The 26,296-nt window shown below is 45.4% G+C and overlaps 1 protein-coding gene across 1 annotated transcript in view; it reads right to left on the bottom strand.

Moving 5' to 3' along the window:
* Positions 1-13,470: 13,470 nt before the first annotated feature.
* P2RX3 (purinergic receptor P2X 3) overlaps positions 13,471-26,296 on the bottom strand; it is a 303,463-nt gene continuing 290,637 nt past the window's right edge. Inside the window, exon 12 of the mRNA XM_063958551.1 lies at positions 13,471-16,601. Within this exon, the coding sequence (XP_063814621.1) occupies positions 16,485-16,601 (117 nt within the window). The 3' untranslated portion in view covers positions 13,471-16,484. The remainder of the gene's footprint in view (positions 16,602-26,296) is intronic.

Consider the following 26,296-nt stretch of genomic DNA (forward strand, 5'->3'; position numbering starts at 1 on the left):
GCTATCAAAAATCCTGCTGCGATCAACATGGAATTACCACCAAAGTCAACGAGGGCACCCACATAATATGCCTCCCCGATACAGTCACTCATATCACCATTTCAATCCTGCAACGTCCCCAGCACCGTATGTGTATAGTCATCCCCAACCACCCCCTACACAGAGGCCGGTAGATCCTAATGCACCGCTGTATCAAAATTTACCTTAATCTCAAAGGTTTTTATTTATATTACCTGAGTATTTGCTAACTTGTTGTTGTTGTTCTTATATTTTAGAAAAACCTTAAAACATAATAATATGGTATATATTAACATAGTATTGTTATTTGGTATTTACAGAGCTTGTTTTGAATAAAGGAAAAAAGTGTCACACCTGTTTTGTAAACCTACTGAAATTTAATCTTTCAACAAAAAACAAAGTGTAACAATAGCAGTTGAACATGGGCACAGAAATTGAATGGCAATAAACATTTTTGGGAAACTATAACAAACTAAAACATTTAAACCAACAAAGATGAAAAGTTGCCCATTATTGCAGCCCTAATTGTTCCGCACTTACTGCATGGTCACCCAAATATGACTCCGTATCAAGTGCAGGAAAGACACATTCAGAGTCCTTTACTGTCCACTCCGGTAGGAATTCCTCCCTCCTAAACTCGCAGAGATTATGCAGTATACAGCATGCTGCCACAATGTTAGGCATAATCAAAAGGTTCACATCGTTCCTTTTCAAAAGACAACGCCAACGACTTTTCAACCTGCCGAACGCATTTTCTACAACCATTCTGGCAGAGCTTAGGGTGTGAGTATATCTTATCTGGGTTGGGGTCAGCCAGTGCTTAAAGTGGTCCTAGAGAGGTGGTGGAACTCACCCCCCCACCACCACCACCGGCGCCCATGCAATAAAGGTACTGCGCGTGCCCTCATAAAAGGGGCATGGTCTCAAAAAGAAAGGGGCATGGTCACACAATAGTAATAATGCCCGTAATACACAATGCCCACAGCAGTAGCGCCCCTTTTACAATGCCCACAGTAGTAGTGCTTCTTATGCAATGTCTACTGTACTGGTAGTACCCACAGTGGTAGTGCCCCTTATATAGAGCCCATAGTAGTGGTGCCCCTTATGCAATGCCCCCAGTAGTAGTGCCCCTTATGTCCCCAGGAGTGATGCCCCTTATGAAGTGCACCCTTTACAATGCCCTCATTAGTAATGCCCGTAATGGTAATGCCCCTGTGTAGTATTGCCCCCAGTAGTAATGTCACCTGTAGTAATGGCCCCAGATGTTTAGCCCCTGTAGTTTAGCCCCATGTAGTTTGCCCCAAGTAGTAATGCCCCCAGCAGTTTAGCCCCTGTACTTATGCCCCTGTAGTTATGCCCCCAGTAGTAATGCGCCCCTGTAGTTATGCCCCCAGTAGTAATGCGCCCCTGTAGTTATGCCCCCAGTAGTAATGTGCCCCTGTAGTTTAGCCCCATGTAGTTTGCCCCAAGTAGTAATGCCCCCAGTAGTTTAGCCCCTGTAGTTATGCCCCCAGTAGTGATGCCCCTGTAGTTATGCCCCAGTAGTAATGCCCCTGTAGTTATGCCCCCAGTAGTAATGTGCCCCTGTAGTTATGCCCCCAGTAGTAATGTGCCCCTGTAGTTATGCCCCAAGTAGTAATGTGCCCCTGTAGTATAGCCCCAAGTAGTAATGCCCCCTTGTAGTTAGCCCCCATATGTTAACCTTTGTAGTTTAGCCCCATGTAGTCTTGAAACCATTTATGGTGTCCTGTAAGCGCTGTCCTTGGGGTAGACAAATAAATCGATGGCATAGACTTTGCACCAGTGCCCGTGTGACTTCATAAACGATGTTGCACACTGTTGATATGCCCACACCAAATAGGCACGACAGGGTGCGATATTCACAGGGATTGGCGTACCACCACAATGCTATCGCTAGCCTCCTACTTGGCTCTATGGGTGTACAGAAGTTTGTGGTCTGCCTAGCGAGTTTTGGGGTCAATAGATCCAAGAGATAACTTGACTTCCACTGGATATCAGCAAAATTAAGGACACTGTGTATGAACGCTTGTCCATGCTGCCTCTCTCTGGACCACAATCTTCGGTCAGAAGAGAGGTGGAGATTCAGGATAGTCGACACCGATGTGGTTATGAGAGATCTCCTCCTACGCAGATATTGTCTCCATGAAATATCCCTTTCATCCAAAAAATTCAACCTCCTCCGTCTTGTTAAATAGCTGCTGAAGAAGCTACAGACAGTGAGAACCTGTAATAACCTCTCACAACCTGAATCCAGCAGCAGTACAGCTGAGACAATCATGAATTCCGGGCTCTGTCCTGGGACATGTGCTCTGTCAGCCATGATTGCTGCACTGTGAGCATTCCCCAGCCCCCTCCCTTTCTTGTTGAAAACTGGGAACCAATTAAGTCCTTTTAAAATGAAATCACACTGACATCACACTGGTTTTAACATGGGTGACCCAGGTTGAGCAAAAAGACACCAACACAGCAATTACCCGGGAATAACCCAGGTCAATATTGTGATGTGAACGTCTTTTACCCAGGTTGGAGCCGTGTTCAAATCCCGGATCTGACCCAGGTTTGTGAAAGGGGTATATCAAACTGGGGGGGGGGATGGGAGAGAAGCTGGGATCCTCTGGTGAGGAAGCTCTGTGCTATCCTGCTGCACAAAAGGGATAGCTTGTGATGTCACTGTGCTCCTGCGGGGGGAGGGGGGGGGGGAGACTTGACAGAGGCTGTCTCCTGTGCCCCCCTCACCAATCCGGCTTTGACAATATACCCTTCTGTTAATAGTTAAAATTTAGAAATAAAAAGTGTCTCGCACTCCAAAGCATAACCAGCCCCAGGGCCTTTGAGTTGGCCTTGGTCCAAAAAATACTGGAAACAAAATGTGTAGGAGTTCCCTATATTTTTAGAACAGTCATCGGGGTAATACCATAGTAGTCAGGGGACATACTTGACGGGGTCCCCCTGCTAAAGCCCCCCCCCTTCCCCACCAACTAGTCAGCCTAGGTCGGGGATTCCTGGGGAAGTGGGGACCTCTCCAATAAAGGTATCCCCCTCTCCAGGGTACGCCAGGCCTTGGCTGAATCACGGGGCCATTGGCGGTAGGTGCGTGGTTTATAGCAGTCAAAATAATGTTGCCGTTACAGTGGAACTACAGGTCCCAGCAAGCATGTCCCATCATGCTGGCACTTGGAGAACCAAAAGAGCCAGCATGCCCGAACATTAAGGAAATATCAAAATAGCAATACAACCCTAAGGTTGTAAAAAATATATTAAACAGCATTCTTCCCCTTTGAGCTGTTTAACATGGCCGCAGCTCTCTTCCAGGACTGTTGTTGTCTTCATGCCACATCGTCGTCTTCATAACACCCACCCAGTCCCAGTACTTCAGCATCTTCTTGTCTTCAGGAGCTCTTCTCAGCTCCCCCTCCGCTGTCGGACTGCCTGAACCCTGTCTCGTGCTGGCTAATATTAGGCCGTCCAATGGGGCATCATGAAATTAATAAATGGCACCACAAGTGACCCAATTACTTCTCCCTGCACCATTTTTGATATGGTCAGCTCCACCAATCACAAATATTCCTCTCCCAGGATTCAGGAGAAGAATGCTATGGCACCCACACAGACCCCCGCAATAAGGTATGCCCACAGGCGCCTGCTCGCATCACCCACCCCACTCCCACCGCTGCAGCCCCCATCCCTTCCGTGATCCACAAGCCTTGCCCACAGTATCAGTATCCTCGCCATACACCAAAATGGAAAGCCCCCATTTATCTTGATTTGCAGTACGGATAGTGTAATGGGTAGAGTTACTGCCTCACAGCACTGAGGTTATGGGTTCAGTTCCAACGATATCCTTAACTGTGTGCAGTTTGTATATTCTCCCCGTACTTGTGTGGGTTTCCTCCGGGTAATCCAGTTTCCTCACACAATCCAGAAATATACTGGTAGGTAAATTGGCTCCCAACAAAATTAACCCTAGTGTAAATGTACGTGTACCTGTGGTACATACTTGCCTACTCTCCCGGAAGTTTGGGGTAGCCCCCCGCACCCCTGGAAGAAGCCCGCACCATAGTGAAGCAGGCAGGATGAAGAGATACTCTCCGGTTTTTGCAGGTCTGTGGGGTGTGGGTGGGGCTAAAATGACGCGAATCCTGCCATTTTAGCCCCACCCTATCCTGTGGACCTGCAAATCGCTGCCTTTTCCCGATGTAGAGGCGGGGCTTAATGATGTCACAGCCCAGACTTGCCCCCCGAAAAACCCTGCAGTGTCTCCTCTCCGGGCTTCTCCCAGAGAATAGAAATTAAAAGTAGGCAAGTAGGATGTGGTAGTGAATATAGATTGTAAGATCCACTGGGACAGGGACTAATGTGAATGGCCAAATATGCTCTGTAAAGAATGTGTGTGTGCTATATAAATAACTGGTAGTAATAATAATAATAATAATAATACATTTTTTTTTTTTTTTAATACGTAAAAATGTGATCTGGCAATCCCAAACACTTTTTGATCGGGATTGCCAGTAGGGGGAGCCCACACATCACCGGTTTATTGTGACAATCATCTGTAGAATAGTGGATTGCGCCAATGTATTTCAGATGTAAGGGGCCCTACGCCTATTATATACTGTTACACACATTACACATTCCAAATTCAACAAAAGCCATATTATTTTTTAAAAAATGTGTTTTCCTATATGAAATACTTTATTGAGTTAATCTCGGTGATCAGTTTATATGTTTTCTCTGGATAAAGTGATTTAAAATCCCAGTATAACTAGGATGTTATGATTTTGGTATTTGTATGGGTTTAGAGTGCTCTATACAAATACCGTAATTTGGTCCTAATAATCCGATATATGATAGATTACTAATATTGATATTTGAATTAGTTTGTTTTTAAGAAAGTATTTTTTAAATAATGTATTAAATTAGTAAAGAATATAGTAAAACGATATTAATCTCATAATAGGTTGAGTTGTATTGGAAATATATAGTTGTGTCCAGGGGCATATTGCCCAAAATGTATTAAGCCTTAACAAGTGAGAAATTGGAGACGGATAAAGAGTGATACCAGCCAATCAGCTTCCTCTCTGCTATGTTCCAGGCTGTGTTTGTGTCAACATGTATGTGATGTAATGCGTTTTTGTGTTAGTTTTCTATCTTGGGGGATTTGTATATACACTCGTGTATGTTATATATTAAATGTATATTGAGATATACGTAACAAAAATTAAATTAAACAAGAAAAAGAAAAATGTCAGGAGCTGATTGGCTTGTTATTTATCACTCATTATTCATCTCCACTTTATCACTTGTTAAAGCTTAATACTGTACATTTGGGCCATTAAGAGAGTAGTGGGCCTGTGTGCAGTCAACGTCCAGGTCCCCTCCCCTCTCTTTTACTGCAGTAAAGTCTCTCTAGTGAAAGCTCTATTAGACTCTAGCGCTGTGCACCAGCTTCGGCCTCGGAGCCGGAACCCCCCCTCAGGGTCTGATGTCGGTATGGCCTCTGATTGCACCTGTAGCGGCCGGGACCGGCATGCTGGAGCATGGTGCACCCATGGAATGTGTTTGAGTGGGGGTCACCCGGCAGCTTCCAGTGCTGGCCGAGTCCATGGGCGCACTGGTTGGAGGTCATCACCTCAGTGGGTAGTAAACGACCGAAAGGGGGATCCTGCCAGCTCTACCAGGGACACCACTGCTTCAGGTCTGGGGGGTCTTCCCCTCAGCAGGTATAGGGGGCTGCTGCTAGCATGGGCGCTGCCCCTACTGGTGGACTGGATTGCGCAGCGGTGGCAGGTTTATTGCTGGCAGTGTTAGGTGCTCTAAAACCTCCTCTATTGGGGGGTCCTACTCCTATGGGTGCCCCCGATGTTGGTGCCTCCCTTGCACCTTTGGTTGCTCAACTGTCTGCTCTGTCAGTGCCGGCTGCTACTGACTTGCATGACCCACCTTCTCCTGTAGGCACAGCCACCGGTGCAGGCAGTTTCTCAGCGTGCGTCCACTGTTTTGCCGCTGGTGCCCCCTGTGCATTCTCTTTCTGCTACAGGGCCCGCAATTCAAAGAGTAGTGTCTGCATCGATTTTGGCCAGCTTAGGGGTTGTGGACAATGAGCTTGTAGATACGGCTTCTGTTGAGCATGATATTTATAGCTCCAGTAGTGACAGTCTGTCCTGGTCTTCGCCAGTTTGGGGATGGTTAGTTCCGGTGGCTTGCATCACCATAAGTCTATGAGCTCTCAGAGGAGGCGTCACATCATTATAGTCGCGGTAATTGTCGCAGGCATATGCACAGCGAAAGCGAATTCCCTGACCCGGGCAATGTAGTGAAGTGTGCTAACACGGCCATATGGCGCGGCTTGCATCCGAGTATGAAAGAGTGTATTGATAAGGGGAAGTATGTCAATGTATTTTCCCTCACCTCCAAGACGCGCAAATCGTTAGCAGCGGCCAAGATGAGAGGTGGGGTTGGCTAGGATGTTTCTAAATCTTATATGAACTGGTTGCAGGGTTTTAACATGTTTGCAGCTCGCTACCTTAAGAAACGTCCGGGCAACGCCATGCATATCGTGCACTATTTGCTCCTCATTCATGGCCTTGTTTGCTCACTAGGTGGCCTTGCGTAAAGATGGTATGATGAGGAATTTAGGCACAAGCAGCATGGCATGACTGTGATGGCCTTCGGTCAATGGCATGTTGAGATTTGGTAGGAGGTCACTTATTTAGACCCTGCTACACCTGCCACTCCCTAAGTTCCACGCATGCAGCAGTAGGGGAGCTCTTCCTTTCGTGGCGCGGGGTTACAAACGTTTACAGACGCAGCAGGTAGGGTAGGGTTTGGAGCATATCTGGAAGGTTCTTGGCCAGCTACTCCCTGGCCCAAAGCGTGGGTGATGTAGGGGCTACCGATGCAGACGGGAACTGATGGTTCCGGATATCACACGGGGACCAATGGTTCAGGATATCAGATGGGAATTCATGGTTCAGGATATTGTACAAAAACCGATGATTCACGAGCCAGTAGTGCAGTAAGGTGAAGTTTGACACTTAGTGCACTAGAGCAATAGAGCATGGAAAAATACAGGAGTTCTCTGGAAAGGATACAGTTAGGCTGTAGACAACATTGCACTGACAGCATGTGACTCAAATTCAATCCCCTTTATACCCTAAGGAGATCAGAGAGTGGTTGCTGCGATCAGCTGAACAGATGGCTGGCTCGGATTGGCTGAAGACTGGTAACGTGCATGTAAGCAACATGGCTATGCCCATGCCTGGGTTTTGGAAAAACTCTGGCGTGGAGGAAGCAGGCCTGAATACAGGGAAAGGAGAATGAGCAGAAGACTGTGGAGAGCTGGAACCAGAGACAGCCTGTCATGCTGGGATTACTGTATGAGGACAGCATAGGCAGACTTCCCTGCTGAGTTCAACCTTTGCAAATTACACACAGGAGAGCTCACACAGGTGGCTAATCAGTAGCCGAGAGCACAGACTGCATAAACTACCTATTGGGGTTAATTCAGACCTGATCGCTGCTGTGCGTTTTGCACAGCAGGCGAGCAGATCTGAGCTGCGTATGCACTGCAATGCGCAGACGCGATGGACCGCAGCACCAGGCATCGGTGCCTAGCAATGGGATGGTGCGAAAAAAGCGATCACACAGGCAATCGCAAGGTGATTGACAGGAAGTGACCAACTGACCGTGTTACAGGAGTGTCTGGAAAAAACGCAGGCGGGATCAGGCGTTTTCAGAGGGGTGTCTGACGTCACCTCCGGCCCGATCAGTAGCAAACAATCGCAGAGTGTGAGTAAGTCCTGGGCTGCATAGGGTGCTGCATAAGTAGGCGGATGCTACTGGTCAGTGTCTGCCTACTTATCGTTAAGTTGGGGGAATTGTTTCTCCTACACTAGAACGATTAGTTGGGAAAATCAAACCAAACAATATCATTTTGCTTTTCCCAACTAGTTGGACAGATTGTTTTTTGCCGTTGTCAGCTGAGTGGCTGGTTGGAATGATATTGTTCTGATGTATGGCCAGCTTTAGTCAATGTGGGTCTCAGCATGCTCTTTTAAAAATGGCAATAGCTAAGAAACAGTGGGCCTGATTCGGTTTTGGAACAAGGCAGAAAAAGTACATACATTTTTATCTGGAACAAACCATGTTGCCATGCAAGGGGAGGAAATACATTTATATTTTTTCTGTGCAGGGTAAATACTGGCTTCTTTTCCATAAAGCCCACAAATGTTACACAGCTTTATTTTACACTGCAATTTAGATTTCAGTGTGAACACACCCCACCTAAATCTCACTCTCTCTGCACGTTATATATGTCCCACCTGCAGTACAGCATGGTTTTGCTCAGTTGCTTGTTTGCTTTGCTTCCAAATCTGAATCAGACCCAATCTGCTGTATTTATTACAATGTAGTAACAGCTGCATTATTCATTCATTATTTATTTATTTATTCATTCAGTACACCATGGAATGTCCCCTTTATGATTTTATTTGGAGGTGTTGTTGAGACTGAGGAAACGCATGTGTTGAAATACATCTTGGATGACTGGAAGGAGCATTGAATATCTATCCATTTGGTGGTGATTTCTATCTACTGGCAGGGTTGGACTGGCCCACAGGGGTGTAGAGGAAACCCCCGGTGGGCGCCACTGCATGTGGGTCCTCCTCCTCCTCTAGGGATCAGGTTCCAGACTCTACACTTGAATTATACATATGTTACCTTAAACTGCACAGGACTATGGTATATTTTCTACAGTGCACTGTTGTAATTAATATGGTACATTATCCTGTATGCAGTAGCAGTATTTACTGTATCTACTTACCAGGCCATGCACTCTCTAATGGTTAGACTAACCAATGTGGTGACTGTCCACACCCCCTCTGGAGACTGGCCACACCACTAAACATGGGCCCCTACTACTGCATCCCCCTGGTGGGCTCTTCATGCCCCAGTCTGACACTGTCTACTGGAGTGACTATTGGTGGACTTTCATTCTTAGTGGACCCAATGTTATCAATCTGTGAAGTTTTAATCCATTGGAAGGCCCAGAATGGGTTCTGCCTGGTGAACACTAACAGGAGGTCTTACCAGGACCCCAACAACCTAGTATGTCCTTTGGGATCGAATGTTACCACTCTGTGAAGTTTTCTTCTAAATCCATCCAGTGGAAGGCTCAGAACAGGCTCCCCCAGGTCAAAGTTCTGCCCAGTGTACACCAACGGGAGATCAGACCGGGACCCTAACTCCCCTAAAACCTGGCCAGGTTCCAACTGGAGCGCAGGAAATATATTATTATTGTTTATTGCCCTATAAATAAAATGTTATAATAATAATAATAATAATAATAATAATAATAATAATAATAATATAGTGGGAATTCCATTCTCTGGAGTAGCAAAGGCACTCTGCCAAGATGATTCTTTGCTAAGTTTTCCTTGCTCAGGAAAAAAGAAGAGTAGATTGTGCACAACCGGACATTGTGGTGGCGCATAGCAGAGAATGTAATTGTCTCCATAGTGTCCATTAGGGATATCCCAAACGTCTGTTTTCTTTTTTTAATACGTATCGCACATTTACATACACAAATATTTTCTAAAGCAAATATATACAGAACACATACAGTTCATTGCAGATAATTTAATATCATTAAGTAGTTGAACATCCCCTAATAATGTTGCCTCTCATTATTTACAAATCAGAACACATCAGATTTATTTACCTTATGAATAAATTACTTATGTTAATATTTGTATGATTTTTATTGTTTTGCTTGCTGATTAAAACCTGTAAACTCTCCGTAAGGCATACATCAGGCATCTAGCGGAGTAATTCTCTGTTCTGGCAGAGCTTGGGTCGGGTGATCGGCAAAATCCAACACTTACATTTAGTAATATACACAGTCTGCAGATGAGGTGGCCGCTCTGCTCTGCTCTGCTATCTACAGACAGGATTTTGATGTAACTAGATAGCAATGGCAGAAGAAAATAACTTAGATTGCATCTAGCATACTGATGAGGCGAAGCGCTTTGTAAAATATCAAAGTACAGTAGTTCTACATTCTATTGCCTTTAGTGTGTGAAGTCCATACAGGTTTGCATAAAGTATGTTAAAGGACTGCAAAGCTGGAGATATTGGAGGTAGAATGGTGATTGCTTGGGAAGACTTATTCTATGCACTGTAGACCTCCTGTCTTTGGGCCTACTGAACCACATTCCAGACATAACCAGTTTAATCTTCATCAATCCAACAAAATATCTCTCAAGCACAGGAAAAAACTATGTTTTAGTCACACCAAAGGTCATATATACATTGTTCTCAAAAAAATTATTGATCATAAATTTACCCCTTAAGACAAAATCAAAATAAATAAGAATTTACTTACCGATAATTCGATTTCTCATAGTCCGTAGTGGATGCTGGGGACTCCGTAAGGACCATGGGGAATAGCGGCTCCGCAGGAGACTGGGCACATCTAAAGAAAGCTTTAGGACTAACTGGTGTGCACTGGCTCCTCCCCCTATGACCCTCCTCCAAGCCTCAGTTAGGATACTGTGCCCGGACGAGCGTACACAATAAGGAAGGATTTTGAATCCCGGGTAAGACTCATACCAGCCACACCAATCACACCGTATAACTTGTGACCTGAACCCAGTTAACAGTATGATAACAGAGGAGCCTCTGAAAAGATGGCTCCCAACAATAATAACCCGATTTTTGTAACAATAACTATGTACAAGTATTGCAGACAATCCGCACTTGGGATGGGCGCCCAGCATCCACTACGGACTATGAGAAATAGAATTATCGGTAAGTAAATTCTTATTTTCTCTAACGTCCTAAGTGGATGCTGGGGACTCCGTAAGGACCATGGGGATTATACCAAAGCTCCCAAACGGGCGGGAGAGTGCGGATGACTCTGCAGCACCGAATGAGAGAACTCCAGGTCCTCCTCAGCCAGGGTATCAAATTTGTAGACTTTAGCAAACGTGTTTGCCCCTGACCAAGTAGCTGCTCGGCAAAGTTGTAAAGCCGAGACCCCTCGGGCAGCCGCCCAAGATGAGCCCACTTTCCTTGTGGAACGGGCTTTTACAGATTTTAGCTGTGGAAGGCCTGCCACAGAATGTGCAAGCTGAATTGTACTACAAATCCAACGAGCAATAGTCTGCTTAGAAGCAGGAGCACCCAGCTTGTTGGGTGCATACAGGATAAACAGCGAGTCAGATTTCCTGACTCCAGCCGTCCTGGAAACATATTTTCAGGGCCCTGACAACATCCAGCAACTTGGATTCCTCCAAGTCCCTAGTAGCCGCAGGCACCACAATAGGTTGGTTCAGGTGAAAACGCTGGAACCACCTTAGGGAGAAACTGAGGACGAGTCCTCAATTCCGCCCTGTCCGAATGGAAAATCAGATAAGGGCTTTTACAGGATAAAGCCGCCAATTCTGACACGCGCCTGGCCCAGGCCAGGGCCAACAGCATGACCACTTTCCATGTGAGATATTTTAACTCCACAGATTTAAGTGGTTCAAAACAATGTGACTTTTGGAACCCAAACTACATTGAGATCCCAAATTGCCACTGGAGGCACAAAAGGAGGCTGTATATGCAGTACCCCTTTTACAAACGTCTAAACTTCAGGGACTGAAGCTAGTTCTTTTTTGGAAGAAAATTGACAGGGCCGAAATCTGAACCTTAATGGACCCCAATTTCAGGCCCATAGGCACTCTTGTTTGCAGGAAATGTAGGAATCGACCCAGTTGAATTTCCTCCGTCGGGCCTTACTGGCCTCGCACTACGCAACATATTTTCGCCAATTGCGGTGATAATGTTTTTGCGGTTACATCCTTCCTGGCTTTAGATCAGGATATGGATGACTTCATCCGGAATGCCTTTATTCCTTCAGGATCCGGTGTTCAACCGGCATGCCGTCAAACGCAGCCGCGGTAAGTCTTGGAACAGACAGGGTCCTTGCTGGAGCAGGTCCCTTCTTAGAGGTAGAGGCCACGGATCCTCCGTGAGCATCTCTTGAAGTTCCGGTTACCAAGTCCTTCTTGGCCAATCCGGAGCCACGAATATAGTGCTTTCTCCTCTCCATCTTATCAATCTCAGTACCTTGGGTATGAGAGGCAGAGGAGGGAACACATACACTGACTGGTACACCCACGGTGTTACCAGAGCGTCTACAACTATTGCCTGAGGGTCTCTTGACCTGGCGCAATACCTGTCGAGTTTTTTAATCATGTGGACGACTTCTGGGTGAAGTCCCCACTCTCCCGGGTGGAGGTCGTGCTGAGGAAGTCTGCTTCCCAGTTGTCCACTCCCGGAATGAATACTGTTGACAGTGCTATCACATGATTTTCCGCCCAGCGAAGAATCCCTGCAGCTTCTGCCATTGCCCTCCTGCTTCTTGTGCCACCCTGTCTGTTTACGTGGGTGACTGCCATGATGTTGTCCGACTGGATCAACACCGGCTGACCTTGAAGCAGAGGTCTTGCTAAGCTTAGAGCATTGTAAATGGCCCTTAGCTTCAGGATATTTATGTGAAGTGATGTATCCAGGCTTGACCCTAAGCCCTGGATATTCCTTCCCTGTGTGACTGCTCCCCAGCCTCGCAGGCTGGCATCCGTGGTCACCAGGACCCAGTCCTGAATGCCGAATCTGCGGCCCTCTAGAAGATGAGCACTCTGCAACCACCACAGGATGGATACCCTTGTCCTTGGTGACAGGGTTATCCGCTGATGCATCTGAAAATGCGACCCGGACCATTTGTCCAGTAGGTTCCACTGGAAAGTTCTTGCGTGGAATCTAACGAATGGGATTGCTTCGTAGGAAGCCACCATTTTTACCCAGAACCCTTGTGCATTGATGCACTGAGACTTGGTTCGGTTTTAGGAGGTTCCTGACTAGCTCGGATAACTCCCTGGCTTTCTCTTCCGGGAGAAACACCTTTTTTCTGGACTGTGTCCAGGAACATCCCTAGGAAACAGAAGACAAGTCGTCGGAACCAGCTGCGATTTTGGAATATTGAGAATCCAATCGTGCTGCCGCAACACTACCTGAGATAGTGCTACACCGACTTCCAACTGTTCCCTGGATCTTACCCTTATCAGGGAATCGTCCAAGTAAGGGATAACTAAAATTCCCTTCCTTCGAAGGGATATCATTTCGGCCATTACCTTGGTAAAGACCCGGGGTGCCGTGGACCATCCCTACGGCAGCGTCTGAACTGATAGTGACAGTTCTGTACCATAACCTGAGGTACCCTTGGTGAGAAGGGTAAATTTTGACATGAAGGTAAGCATCCTTGATGTCCCGAGACATCATGTAGTCCCCTTCTTCCAGGTTCGCAATCACTGCTCTGAGTGACTCAATCTTGAATTTGAACCTCTGTATGTAAGTGTTCAAAGATTTTAGATTTTAGATTTAGAATCGGTCTCACCGAGCCGTCTGGCTTCGGTACCACAATAGTGTGGAATAATACCCCGTTCCCTGTTGCAGGAGGGGTACCTTGATTATCACCTGCTGGGAATACAGCTTGTGAATGGCTTCCAAAACTGCCTCCCTGTCAGAGGGAGACGTCGGTAAAGCCGACTTTTGGAAACGGCGAGGGGGAGACGTCTCGAATTCCAATATGTACCCTTGAGATATTACCTGAAGGATCCAGGGGTCTACTTGCGAGTGAGCCCACTGCGCACTGAAATTCATTGAGAACGGGTCCCCACCGTGCTTGAGCTTGTAAGGCCCTAGCGTCATACTGAGGGCTTGGCAGAGGCGGGAAAGGGTTTCTGTTCCTGGGAACTGGCTAATCTCTTCAGCCTTTTTCCTCTCCCTCTGTCACGAGCAGAAAAGAGGAACCTTTTGTCCGCTTGCCAACAAAAGACTGCGCCTGATAATACGGCGTCTTATTTTGAGAGGCGACCTGGGGTACAAACGTGGATTTCCCAGTTGTTGCCGTGGCCACCAGGTCTAAAAGACCGACCCCAAATGTCCCTTTCAAAGGCAATACTTCCAAATGCCGTTTGGAATCCGCATCACCTGACCATTTTACTGGTAGAATTGGACAACGCACTTATACTTGATGCCAGTCGGCAAATATTCCGCTGTGCATCATGCATATATAGAAATGCATCTTTTAAATGCTCTATAGGCAATAATATACTATCCTTATCTAGGATATCAATATTTCCAGTCAGGGAATCGGACCATGCCAACCCAGCACTGCACCCCCAGGCTGAGGCGATTGCTGGTCGCAGTATAACACCAGTATGTGTGTGAATACATTTTTGGATACCCTCCTGCTTTCTATCAGCAGGTCCCTAAGGGCGGCCATCTCATGAGAGGGTAGAGCCCTTGTTCTTACAAGCGTGTGAGCGCCTTATCCCCCCTAGGGGGTGTTTCCCAACGCACCCTAACCTCTGGCGGGAAAGGGTATACAGCCAATACTTTTTAAGAAATTATCAATTGTTATCGGGGGGAAACCCACGCATCATCACACACCTCATTTTATTTCTCAGATTCAGGAAAACTACAGGTAGTTTTTCCCTCAGAAATGTATAAAACATTTTCCATTGTCTCAATCATGTAACGTGTGGCCCTACTGGAAATCACGGTTGTCTCTTCACCGTCAACACAGGAGTCAGTATCCGTGTCGGCGTCTGTATCTGCCATCTGAGGTAACGGGCGCTTTAGAGCCCCTGACGGCCTATGAGACGTCTGGACAGGCACAAGCTGAGTAGCCGGCTGTCTCATGTCAACCACTGTTTTTTTTTTTTTGGTTTTTTTTTATACAGAGCTGACACTGTCACGTAATTTTCAACAGTACATCCACTCAGGTGTCGACCCCCTAGGTGGTGACATCACTGTTACAGACACTCTGCTCCGTCTCCACATCATTTTTCTCCTCATACATGTCGACACAAACGTACCGACACACAACACACACACACACACAGGGAATGCTCTGATAGAGGACAGGACCCCACTAGCCCTTTGGGGAGACAGAGGGAGAGTATGCCAGCACACACCAGAGCGCTATATATATATACAGGGATAACCTTATATAAGTGTTTTTCCCCTTATAGCTGCTGTATGTTTTAATACTGCGCCTAATTAGTGCCCCCCTCTCTTTTTTTAACCCTTTCTGTAGTGTAGTGACTGCAGGGAAGAGCCAGGGAGCTTCCCTCCAACTGAGCTGTGAGGGAAAATGGCGCCAGTGTGCTGAGGAGATAGGCTCCGCCCCCTTTCCGGCGGCCTTATCTCCCGTTTTTCTGTATATTCTGGCAGGGGTTAAATGCATCCATATAGCCCAGGAGCTATATGTGATGTATTTTTTGCCATGTAAGGTATTTTTATCATGTTTTATTGTGTCTCAGGGCGCCCCCCCCAGCGCCCTGCACCCTCAGTGACCGGAGTATGAAGTGTGCTGAGAGCAATGGCGCACAGCTGCAGTGCTGTGCGCTACCTTATTGAAGACAGGAACGTCTTCTGCCGCCGATTTTTCCGGACCTCTTCGCTCTTCTGGCTCTGTAAGGGGGCCGGCGGCGCGGCTCCGGGACCCATCCAGGCTGGGCCTGTGATCGTCCCTCTGGAGCTAATGTCCAGTAGCCAAGAAGCCCAATCCACTTTAGTGAGTTCGCTTCTTCTCCCCTTAGTCCCTCGATGCAGTGAGCCTGTTGCCAGCAGGTCTCACTGAAAATAACAAACCTAAACTAAAACTTTCACTAAGAAGCTCAGGAGAGCCCCTAGTGTGCACCCTTCTCGTCGGGCACAGAAATCTAACTGAGGCTTGGAGGAGGGTCATAGGGGGAGGAGCCAGTGCACACCAGTTAGTCCTAAAGCTTTCTTTAGATGTGCCCAGTCTCCTGCGGAGCCGCTATTCCCCATGGTCCTTACGGAGTCCCCAGCATCCACTTAGGACGTTAGAGAAATTAGATTTTTTTTGTACATGTCACAAAATACCAGTGCAGATACATCTTTAGTGTTTATCATTCTACTGTGCGATGGGAAAATAATATACAGTATTCTTTAACAAAAAAAAGGTAGATTAGATTTAGGTTCACATGCATAAGAAAAAAAATATTAAAATTGCCATGGTCATCTTCTCAGCAGCCAATAGCTATCCCACATCATTTTAAATATTTAATATAATTGTACAAAATGGATGTTTTTTGGGACTGATCAAACCTAAATCTGCTTAGAAAGAAACTAAGAATTTACTGCAGTACATTTTCTCCATAAAAGTTGAACAATAGTCAGCTTGACAGAAGAGGCGGTAGGTGAGTCTGACAATGAGCATGATCAGTGTTATGGGGGGGGGTTTAGCAAGTATTACATGGAAGATAACATACAACAGAGAAAATGAATAGGACACAGGAGCCAGAGCTATATATAGAATGGCTATAAGGAACTTGGGAAACAGTTGATGAGAATAGTTGGTCAGTTCAGGCCTATAAACCTATTGAGAAAGCCCCAGAGTCTGTAGACCTTTTCTCATCTCCACGGCCAGCTAGGGTCTGGTCACTTTTAAACAGGTGGCTGCCAAAAGGAGGGCTAGCATCGGAAATCTAGGAGACAAATATAAGTGAATACAAAATAAGTTAAAGTAATTACACTATACAGAAAAACTCATGCAAATGCATACATGGTCCAGTGTTTCCAGCCATATTATGTAGCCTTTCTTTCATTTAATACATAAGTGTTAGCTGCACCTTTCCACGGGTGTGCAATTGGAAAAAGCAAAGATAAATGCAACAGAAAGAGCTATACAACAGTATTCCTCTTCACTTTAGTCCACAACTGATGGAAAGAAGCAAAAAGAATGCAATATAGAATACATTAAAAAAAAAAAATACATTAGAAATGTATGCTACAATAATTTGTTTGAAATAAAATGTTTTCAATGATAGCAAAAAAACTGCTACACAAGAACTAATTAACATGTGTCCATGAAGTAATGCCCTTTCTCTACATGGGGTAGATGTACTAAAGCTTCTAACACAGACAAGTTGAGGTGTTGCCCACAGCAACCAATCGGATTTTGTCCATCATTTTCTGGGATGCAATGAAGAAATTATAGTTTCTGTACAACCTAATTGGTTGCTATAGTCATCACCACCACTTTTCATTTTTAGAAGCTTTAGTAAATCTACACCATAGTGTCTGTTAAATGTCCCATGAATACTGTGGCAAATTGTCACAATAATCTATTGACCTTTAATTAGACAGGCACTAAAGCTGTCTTTACCTACTGATGATCACAGCATGTGGCATATGGCAAGACACAAGGGGAATACTTGTTGTCAAACTGCCTGTATCTATCCTAATATTATATATTGAGATGACACAATTTGGGCTCATCAAGGTGAAAAGTGTACATGCAATATAAAATAGTTTAATATTCTAAATGTATTTGAACATGTATAATCTGTAACAATGGTTCCCAAACTGTGTGCCTATGCACCCCGGCGTGCCACATGGCGCTTGCAGTGGTGCCTGGCTCAGATTATTTACTGTATGGTCAAAGTGATAGATAAAACCAGTGCTAGTTACCAATCAAAAAACATTTGGATAATCACAACCGTACACCACCACATAACCCTAAGGATGACAGGTAAGCACAGTTTACCTAATTTAATTTTTTTCCCCAAATAAATCAATAATAAACTTTTATCCTTGGGGGGCCATGAAAATAATGCAGATATTCTAGGGTGCCGTGAGTCAAGTAAATTTGGGAACCACTGGACTATGAAGTAAAAAAAATATTTATTAAGGTGCTCCTGATAAGAAACTTGTCAGTATCCATTGTACTATCTTCATAATTATGTTACAGGAATTGCAGAGCTGTGATCCCCCTGTATGACATACAGTAGTGGGGGATTTTAAGGGCAGCACTGGCATTACAGAGAGGTCTAGCAGAGGGAATCAGTCATTCACTTCAGTGACATCACATAAATTATCTGGAGTGTGTTATAAGACCAAGAAAATGGTATTTCAATTCTGATGTTGGGAAAATGGAGTGAGGATTATAATCATGATTGCAAGAACGTTACAGCCAGTGTTACATTCATGTTTTTGACACTTCTCTGAACAGTACTGATTTCCTGATATGGCTGCAGATACTGTAGCATGTTTTGCCATCTTTCAGGAGTCTCTATTCCAGAATAAGATGTGACAACACCAATCCAGTCGCTATGCAGTCAGTTTGTCAACATTCAAAATATAAACATGTTCTGAATGTCAACCTAGGTTTCAATTGACTCCTTAGATCAGGGATGGGGCCCTCCAGCTGTTGTTGAACTACACATACCAGCATGCCTTGCTACAGTTTTGCTATTTGGCCATGCTAAAACTATTGCTGGGCATGCTGGGATGTGTAGTTCAACAGCATCCAGAGGGCCGAAGGTTCCCTATTCCTGCCTTAGATTATAACAACAAGATATCGTGTAGCTAACACATTGTTAGCTACACAATTCAAATACCAATGTTTTTTATGTCATTGATTTATTTAACAAGGTAATGGTAATATCTGCTGAAGCGCTTGTGTGTGATTTTATAGAATTATATAAATGATATACATTAATGCACACTGGTTTGGAACATTCTTTTGAGGTTACATCAGCACATCTTACTTTTCTTTAATCTGTGTTTATGGGAGGTTGGCTATATCCTTTTCAGCTGCTGCAGATTTATCCCTTTATAAATTATCCAAGGAGTCAATCAGGTGCTGTGTGAATTTTTAACATTCAAAAAATCCTCATGTACCGAATGTCAACATTGAGCATGTAGACATTCACAATATCAACACTGTGAATGTCATCAACCGACATTAGGATTAGGGTTAGATTAGGGTTAGGCTGCATTTTAGGCAGGGTTTGGCCTAGAATAAGATTGAATGAGAAATCCTATTGTGGACTCGTCAAATGGCGACATTTGCAATGTCAAGATTATGTCAAAGTTGACATTTTGTATATGTCAACATTCTGAATGTTGACATTCAGGACATTCCAACATTAAGCTGTTGACATTTTCATTGTCGACAATATATACCACACCCATCCAGTCAGACAAGAAATGCAATCACATTTCCAAGTCATGATTATACAATGACTCTGCTCAAAAACTATTTTGCCTAATTACAATCTTTTAGCTGTGTACTGCCACTTACTAGAAAAACTTCTGATACTTGATACTTCTACCTAAAATCAGCTGCCTAAAACTGTATGGTTGTAGTTATTCATTAGGAATATCATTTATTTATGGCCTATCTGTTAAAGCAAAAGTATATTTCTGGGTTTTAAGCAAACCATTTTATGTAGAGGTCATATTTCAAGTATTTAGTTTTATGCAAGTTTTAGTACCCAAAATTGTGATTTTTAACTATGTAATATTATTTATTTAAAAATGTAACCTTGTTTTTGCTTGGTATAATATATTAGCGTTAACTAGGTAAAATATGATGTCCATGTACTTTCGAATGCCTTATAATCTAATATAGACTCTATACTTTGAGGAAATTAAATTATAACACAGTCATCCATGAACTAGTAGAAGATAGGTACAGGAGTTATCTTGAGCAATAGCAGATGGTTGTTAACAGAATATTAGTACTTTGGACCCTACTGTATTTGTAGAATAGCATGCCTGATCATGTGACATGTGGGCCAAACAATAAGAGTATGGATGGTGTTATGGTTAGCATTACTGCCTCACAGCACTGAGGAACATAGGTTTGATTACCACCATGGCTCTAACTGTGTGGAGTTTGTATATTCTCCCCGTACTTGCGAGGGTTTCCCCCGGGTGCTCTGGTTTCCTCCCACAATCCAAAAATATACTGGTAGGTTAATTGGATCCCAACAAAATTAACCCTAGTGTGAATGTGTGTGCATGTACATGTGATAGGGAATACAGATTGTAAGCTCCACTGGGGCAGGGACTGATGTGAATGGCCAAATATTTTCTCTGTAAAGCGCTGCAGAATATATGTGCACTATATAAATAACTGGCAATAAATAAATAAATATAGATGCTGTACTGTATGGAAAGTAAATTATAACAGTCATCCATGAACTAGTAGAAGATAGGTACAGGAGTTATTTTGAGCAATAGCAGATGGTTGTTAACAGAATATTTGTACATTGGACCCTACTGTATTTGTAGAATAGCATGCCTGATCATGTGACATGTGGGCCAAACAATAAGAGGAGCTAATTATTTTATTTAAAAGTATTCACAGCCCATCACTTTTTCCACATTTTATGTTACAGTCTCATTTAATAAATTAATTTTTTCCTCAAAATTCTACACACAATACCCTATAATGACAACTTGAAAAAAGTTTTTTTGAGATTTTTGCACATTTATTAAAAATAAAAAACTAAGAAATCACATGCACATAAGTATTTACAGCCTTTGCTCAAAACTTTGTTGATGCACCTTTGGCAGCAATTACAGCCTCAAGTCTTTTTGAATATGATGCCACAAGCTTGGCACACCTACAGAATAAGGCTGTAACTTAACAAAATGTGGAAAAAGTGAAGCGCTGTGAATAGTTTCCGGATGCACTGTATGCAAGCATAAGTCTATTACAAGCTTCGATGGTGTGACCGATAGTGGCGTCGGAGTGTCTAAAGATGCCCAAAGTGGGCGTCTCGGACCTTGCACATTTGGACGCGTGGCTGTACACAAGGGAAGGGCTATGTAGTGGTATCAGCATAGAGTCACAGACATGACTGCAGCAAAAGATACACACACAGCCGCGGCTGCGTCCCACTCAGAATCAGGCCCTATATGTCACAATTTCTTTGGTCCCTGTCATCTTAATGCTAGAAAAGGTGTCTATGTTCTAAAAAATGAAGAATATGTCATGTAAATTTATGAACAGCTAAATTTATGTGCATAGAAGAGTAGAAATGAGTGAAATGTTCCATCTGACCTCCAGTTTCCACAAAAATGTGTTTCTCAACCAGTGAATCTGCTTAGGATGGAGAGGCTTCAGAATTTAGAACATGCTGGGGTATATTTACTAAGGTCCCGATTTTGACCGAGATGCCGTTTTTTCTTCAAAGTGTCATCTCGGTAATTTACTAAGCAAAAATCACGGCAGTGATGAGGGCATTCGTAATATTTTGGAAGTCCTAGGAAAAAATCACGAATCAATACACCATCGGTCAAATACGCCAGCAATTTGGTAGAAATCGGTCATTTACTAAAAAGTGCAAATCACAAACACTGCCGACAATAGCCAAACACTGCCGTGCTGAAATACAATTTGTGAAAAAGTGCTAAAAAAAAGCAGACCTGCTTTTTTTTACCGTGATTGGATAGGCATGCAGGGATCCATGAGATCCGTGCATGTTTTTCAGTGGGAAGGGGTGGGAAATGTTTGAATTTGTTTAAAAAAATGCGTGGGGTCCCCCCTCCTAAGCCAAACCAGCCTCGGGCTCATTGAGCCGGTCCTGGTTGCAAAAATATGGGGGAAAAATTGACAGGGGTTCCCCCATATTTAAACGACCAGCACTGGGCTCTGCGCCTGGTCCTGGTTCCAAAAATACGGGGGACAAAAAGCGTAGGGGTCCCCCGTATTTTTGAAACCAGCACCGGGCTCCACTAGCTGGACAGATAATGCCACAGCCGGGGGTCACTTTTATACAGCGCCCTGCAGCCGTGGCATTAAATACCCAACTAGTCACCCCTGGCCGGGGTACCCTGGAGGAGTGGGAACCCCTTAAATCAAGAGGTCCCCCCCTCCAGCCACCCAAGGGCCAGGGGTGAAGCCCGAGGCTGTCCCCCCCATCCAAGGGCTGCGGATGGGGGGCTGATAGCCTTTGTTGAAAGTGTTGAATATTGTTTTTAGTAGCAGTACTACAAGTCCCAGCAAGCCTCCCCCGCAAGCTGGTACTTGGAGAACCACAAGTACCAGCATGCGGCGGAAAACCGGGCCCGCTGGTACCTGTAGTACTACTACTAAAAAAATACCCCAATAAAGACATGACACACACCTTGAAAGTATAACTTTAATACATACATCCACACCACCATATACACATACTTACCTTATGTTCACACGAGGGTCGGTCCTCTTCTCCATGTAGAATCCATGGTGTACCTGTTGAAAAAATTATACTCACATAATCCAGGGTAGAAGGCTCTTCTGCTTGTAATCCATTTGTAATCCACGTACTTGTCAAAATAAAAAAACGGACACCCGACCTCGCACTGAAAGGGGCCCCATGTTTTCACATGGGACCCCTTTCCCCGAATGCCAGAAACCCCCTCTGACTGATGTCTAAGAGGGTTTCATCAGCCAATCAGGGAGCGCCACATTGTGACACCCTCCTGATTGGCTGTGTGCTCCTGTACCGTATGACAGGCGGCACACGGCAGTGTTACAATGTAGCGCCTATGCGCTCCATTATAACCAATGGTGGGAACTTTGTGGTCAGCGGTGAGGTTACTTTCGGTCAACCGCTGACCACAAAGTTCCCACCATTGGTTATAATGGAGCGCATAGGCGCTACATTGTAACACTGCCGTGTGCCGCCTGTCATACAGTACAGGAGCACACAGCCGATCAGGAGGGTGCCACAACGTGGCGCTCCCTGATTGGCTGAAGAAACCCTCTTAGACATCAGTCAGAGGGGGTTTCTGGCATTCGGGGAAAGGGGTCCCATGTGAAAACATGGGGTCCCTTTCAGTGCGAGGTCGGGTGTCCGTTTTTTTATTTTGACAAGTACGTGGATTACAAATGGATTACAAGCAGAAGAGCCTTCTACCCTGGATTATGTGAGTATAATTTTTTCAACAGGTACACCATGGATTCTACATGGAGAAGAGGACCGACCCTCGTGTGAACATAAGGTAAGTATGTGTATATGGTGGTGTGGATGTATGTATTAAAGTTATACTTTCAAGGTGTGTGTCTTATGTCTTTATTGGGGTATTTTTTTAGTAGTAGTACTACAGGTACCAGCGGGCCCGGTTTTCCGCCGCATGCTGGTACTTGTGGTTCTCCAAGTACCAGCTTGCGGGGGAGGCTTGCTGGGACTTGTAGTACTGCTACTAAAAACAATATTCAACACTTTCAACAAAGGCTATCAGCCCCCCATCCGCAGCCCTTGGATGGGTGGGACAGCCTCGGGCTTCACCCCTGGCCCTTGGGTGGCTGGAGGGGGGGGACCCCTTGATTTAAGGGGTTCCCACTCCTCCAGGGTACCCCTGGCCAGGGGTGTCTAGTTGGGTATTTAATGCCACGGCCGCAGGGCACTGTATAAAAGTGACCCCCGGCTGTGGCATTATCTGTCCAGCTAGTGGAGCCCGGTGCTGGTTTAAAAAATACGGGGGACCCCTACGCTTTTTGTCCCCCGTATTTTTGGAACCAGGACCAGGCGCAGAGCCCGGTGCTGGTTGTTTAAATATGGGGGAACCCCTGACATTTTTCCCCCCATATTTTTGCAACCAGGACCGGCTCAAAGAGCCCGAGGCTGGTTTGGCTTAGGAGGGGGGACCCCACGCAATTTTTTTTTTAAGTTTAAACATTTTTATTTTTGTTTACAAGGTGCACAATGAAGCCCAGCACGGATCTCTCAGATCCGGCCGAGATTCATTGTATTAAAGTCGGCAGTGTTTTACAAGTCACTCACGTAAAACACTGCCTAAAAAAAGAATGACATCGACATCGGAAAAACCGAAAATGCAGAATACGGCAGCTTAGTAAATTAGTCGTAATAAATTCAAAAAGTTGCATATTTACACTTTCGATGTCATTCGTGATTGAACTTTGACCTCAAACGGAAAATTACGAATGTTAGTAAATTTACCCCGCTGTCTTAAAATGCAGTTTGTATATAAAATTAGAAAGAAAAATAGGATTTTAAATATCTACCGGTAAATCCTTTTCTCATAGTCCATAAGAGATATTGGGGACACATTAGTACGATGGGTATAGACGGGGTCCAAAGGAGTCAGTGCACTTTAAATTTCGTCCACTGGGTGTGCTGGCTCCTCCCCTCTATGCCCCCTCCCACAGGCAGTTATAGGTAAAACAGTGCCCGAAGGAGAAATTACATACTTGAGAGAAGGAAGGAACATAACAACAATAAGTGTGGTGAGATTTACACACCAGCACACCATAACATAACCGGGCCAGCAACGGCTAGCAACATAAGGGGTCATTCCGAGTTGATCGCTCGCTAGCAGTTTTTAGCAGCCGTGCAAACGCTATGCCGCCGCCCACTGGGGAGTGTATTTTAGCTTAGCAGAAGTGCGAACGCATGTGCAGCCGAGCTCTGCAAAAACAGTTTGTGCAGTTTCTGAGTAGCTCTGAACCTACTCAGCGCTTGCGATCACTTCAGCCTATTCGTGTCTGGATTTGATGTCATACACCCGCCCAGCCACGCCTGCGTTTTTTCAGACACGCCTGCATTTTTACAAACACTCCCTGAAAACGGTCAGTTGACATCCAGAAACGCCCCCTTTCTGTCAATCTTCTTGCGGCCATCAGTGCGAAGGAAAACTTTGCTAGAACCTGAGCACAACCACAAAGAGCGTTGTACCCGTACATCACGCGTGCGCATTGCGGCCCATACGCATGCACATAAATGCCATTTTTTCACCTGATCGCTGCGCTGCGAAAATCGGCAGCGAGCGATCAACTCGGAATGACCCCCATAAACAGCAATGGCTGAACAGGTAACATCTAACAGAGAACCTGCAGAAAGTCACCGCACAGAGGCGGGCGCCCAATATCCCTTATGGACTACGAGAAAAGGATTTACCGGTAGGTATTTAAAATCCTATTTTCTCTGGCATCCATAAGGGATATTGGGGACACATTAGTACGATGGGGATGTCCCAAAGCTTCCAGAACGTGCGGGAACGTGCAGAGACATCTGCAGCACTGCCTGCCCAAACTGGGTATCCTCTTTGGCCAGGGTATCAAACTTTTAGAACTTCACAACAGTGTTCTTCCCTGACCAGGTAGCGGCTCGGCATAGTTGCATGGCCAAGACTCCACAGGCAGCCGCCCAGGAAGAGCCCACCGATCTAGTAGAGTGGGCCTTTAGAGACTTACAGGTAAGGCTGCCTACATATAGGCCTGATGGAAAGTAATACACAAGAGATTGGAAAGTGATAGGCGCAACACCATAAAAACGTCCTTACATCTGGTATAGATGAATGTACAAAGGAGTCCCCTTGCAATCCTTAGATGGAGTGTTTGTGGTCTTAGTTATCCTCTATGACGCCCTCCAAAGTGTAGTCTCTTATCTCAATAAAGAGAAAAAGGATCATCGGGCAGACCAATTTGAAAACAGGACAACAAATTTATTACACAGAACACTCACAATATATATATGAATAAAAAGCATATATCCACAAAAACAAGGTGGGTGTCAAGGGGTGCTGGCAGCTGGAATCGAATTACCCTCCCAAAAGGAACACTGGAGATTCCGGACTTCTGCAGCGTATCGGGAGGAAAAAGGATCATCCAGGTAAGACAGCTCCACCTCTCCACACCGGGCACCACTAGCTTGACGCGTTTCGGACGCTATGGTCCTTCATCAGAAGCATAGTGGTGAGCAGGCCCGGCGCTACCCGCTCAGCAAAGGGATGCAAAGCAGGTAGGCGCCGGGTAGAAGAGGCGCTCTGCCTGCTTTGCATCCCTGTGCTGCGCCTGGCACCCTGCTGCTGCTGCCGGCTGCTGTGCCTGTCACACTGACAGGCAGTGGCGCTGGCAGCATGATGAAGCCTCCTCCTTCCTTTGAGAGCATTACGTCACACTCCACGGCCCAGCCCGAAAAGGGGGCGGAGCTACATGGGACCAGGATGCAGAGGAGGACAAACAGCATGGTAAGTTGGGGGAGAGTGATTGAAAAAGTGTGGTGTGGTGGTGGGGGGGGGGCGTGTGTGGGGGCGGAGGGTGTGCGTGTGTGGGGGGGAGGGGGGGGTGTGCCAGGTCAGCATTCAGCAAACCCCACCCCTCCAGCTCACCCAGTGTGATTGCAGCAAGCACCGCCCCCTCAAGCACCTCATATTGCTGCTGCTGCAATCAGCCACGCTGTGCCCCTCTGCTGCCGCCATGAAGCACCCCCCCCCCAGAGTCTTTACAGCTGCGGTGATCGGCGCACAAGGGGAAACGCGCTCGCCTGGCCCCAAGTAAGCAGACCAGCATTGTGGTGGCCGCTGTGGGCAGAGAGAGACAGGCAGCGCTGAGGCAGATATCTGGTATCCCGGGTGGGCGGCTCCTAGGGTAACATACCCA

Source organism: Pseudophryne corroboree, chromosome 3, assembly GCF_028390025.1.
Source record: "Pseudophryne corroboree isolate aPseCor3 chromosome 3, aPseCor3.hap2, whole genome shotgun sequence".
Classification (NCBI taxonomy): domain Eukaryota; kingdom Metazoa; phylum Chordata; class Amphibia; order Anura; family Myobatrachidae; genus Pseudophryne; species Pseudophryne corroboree.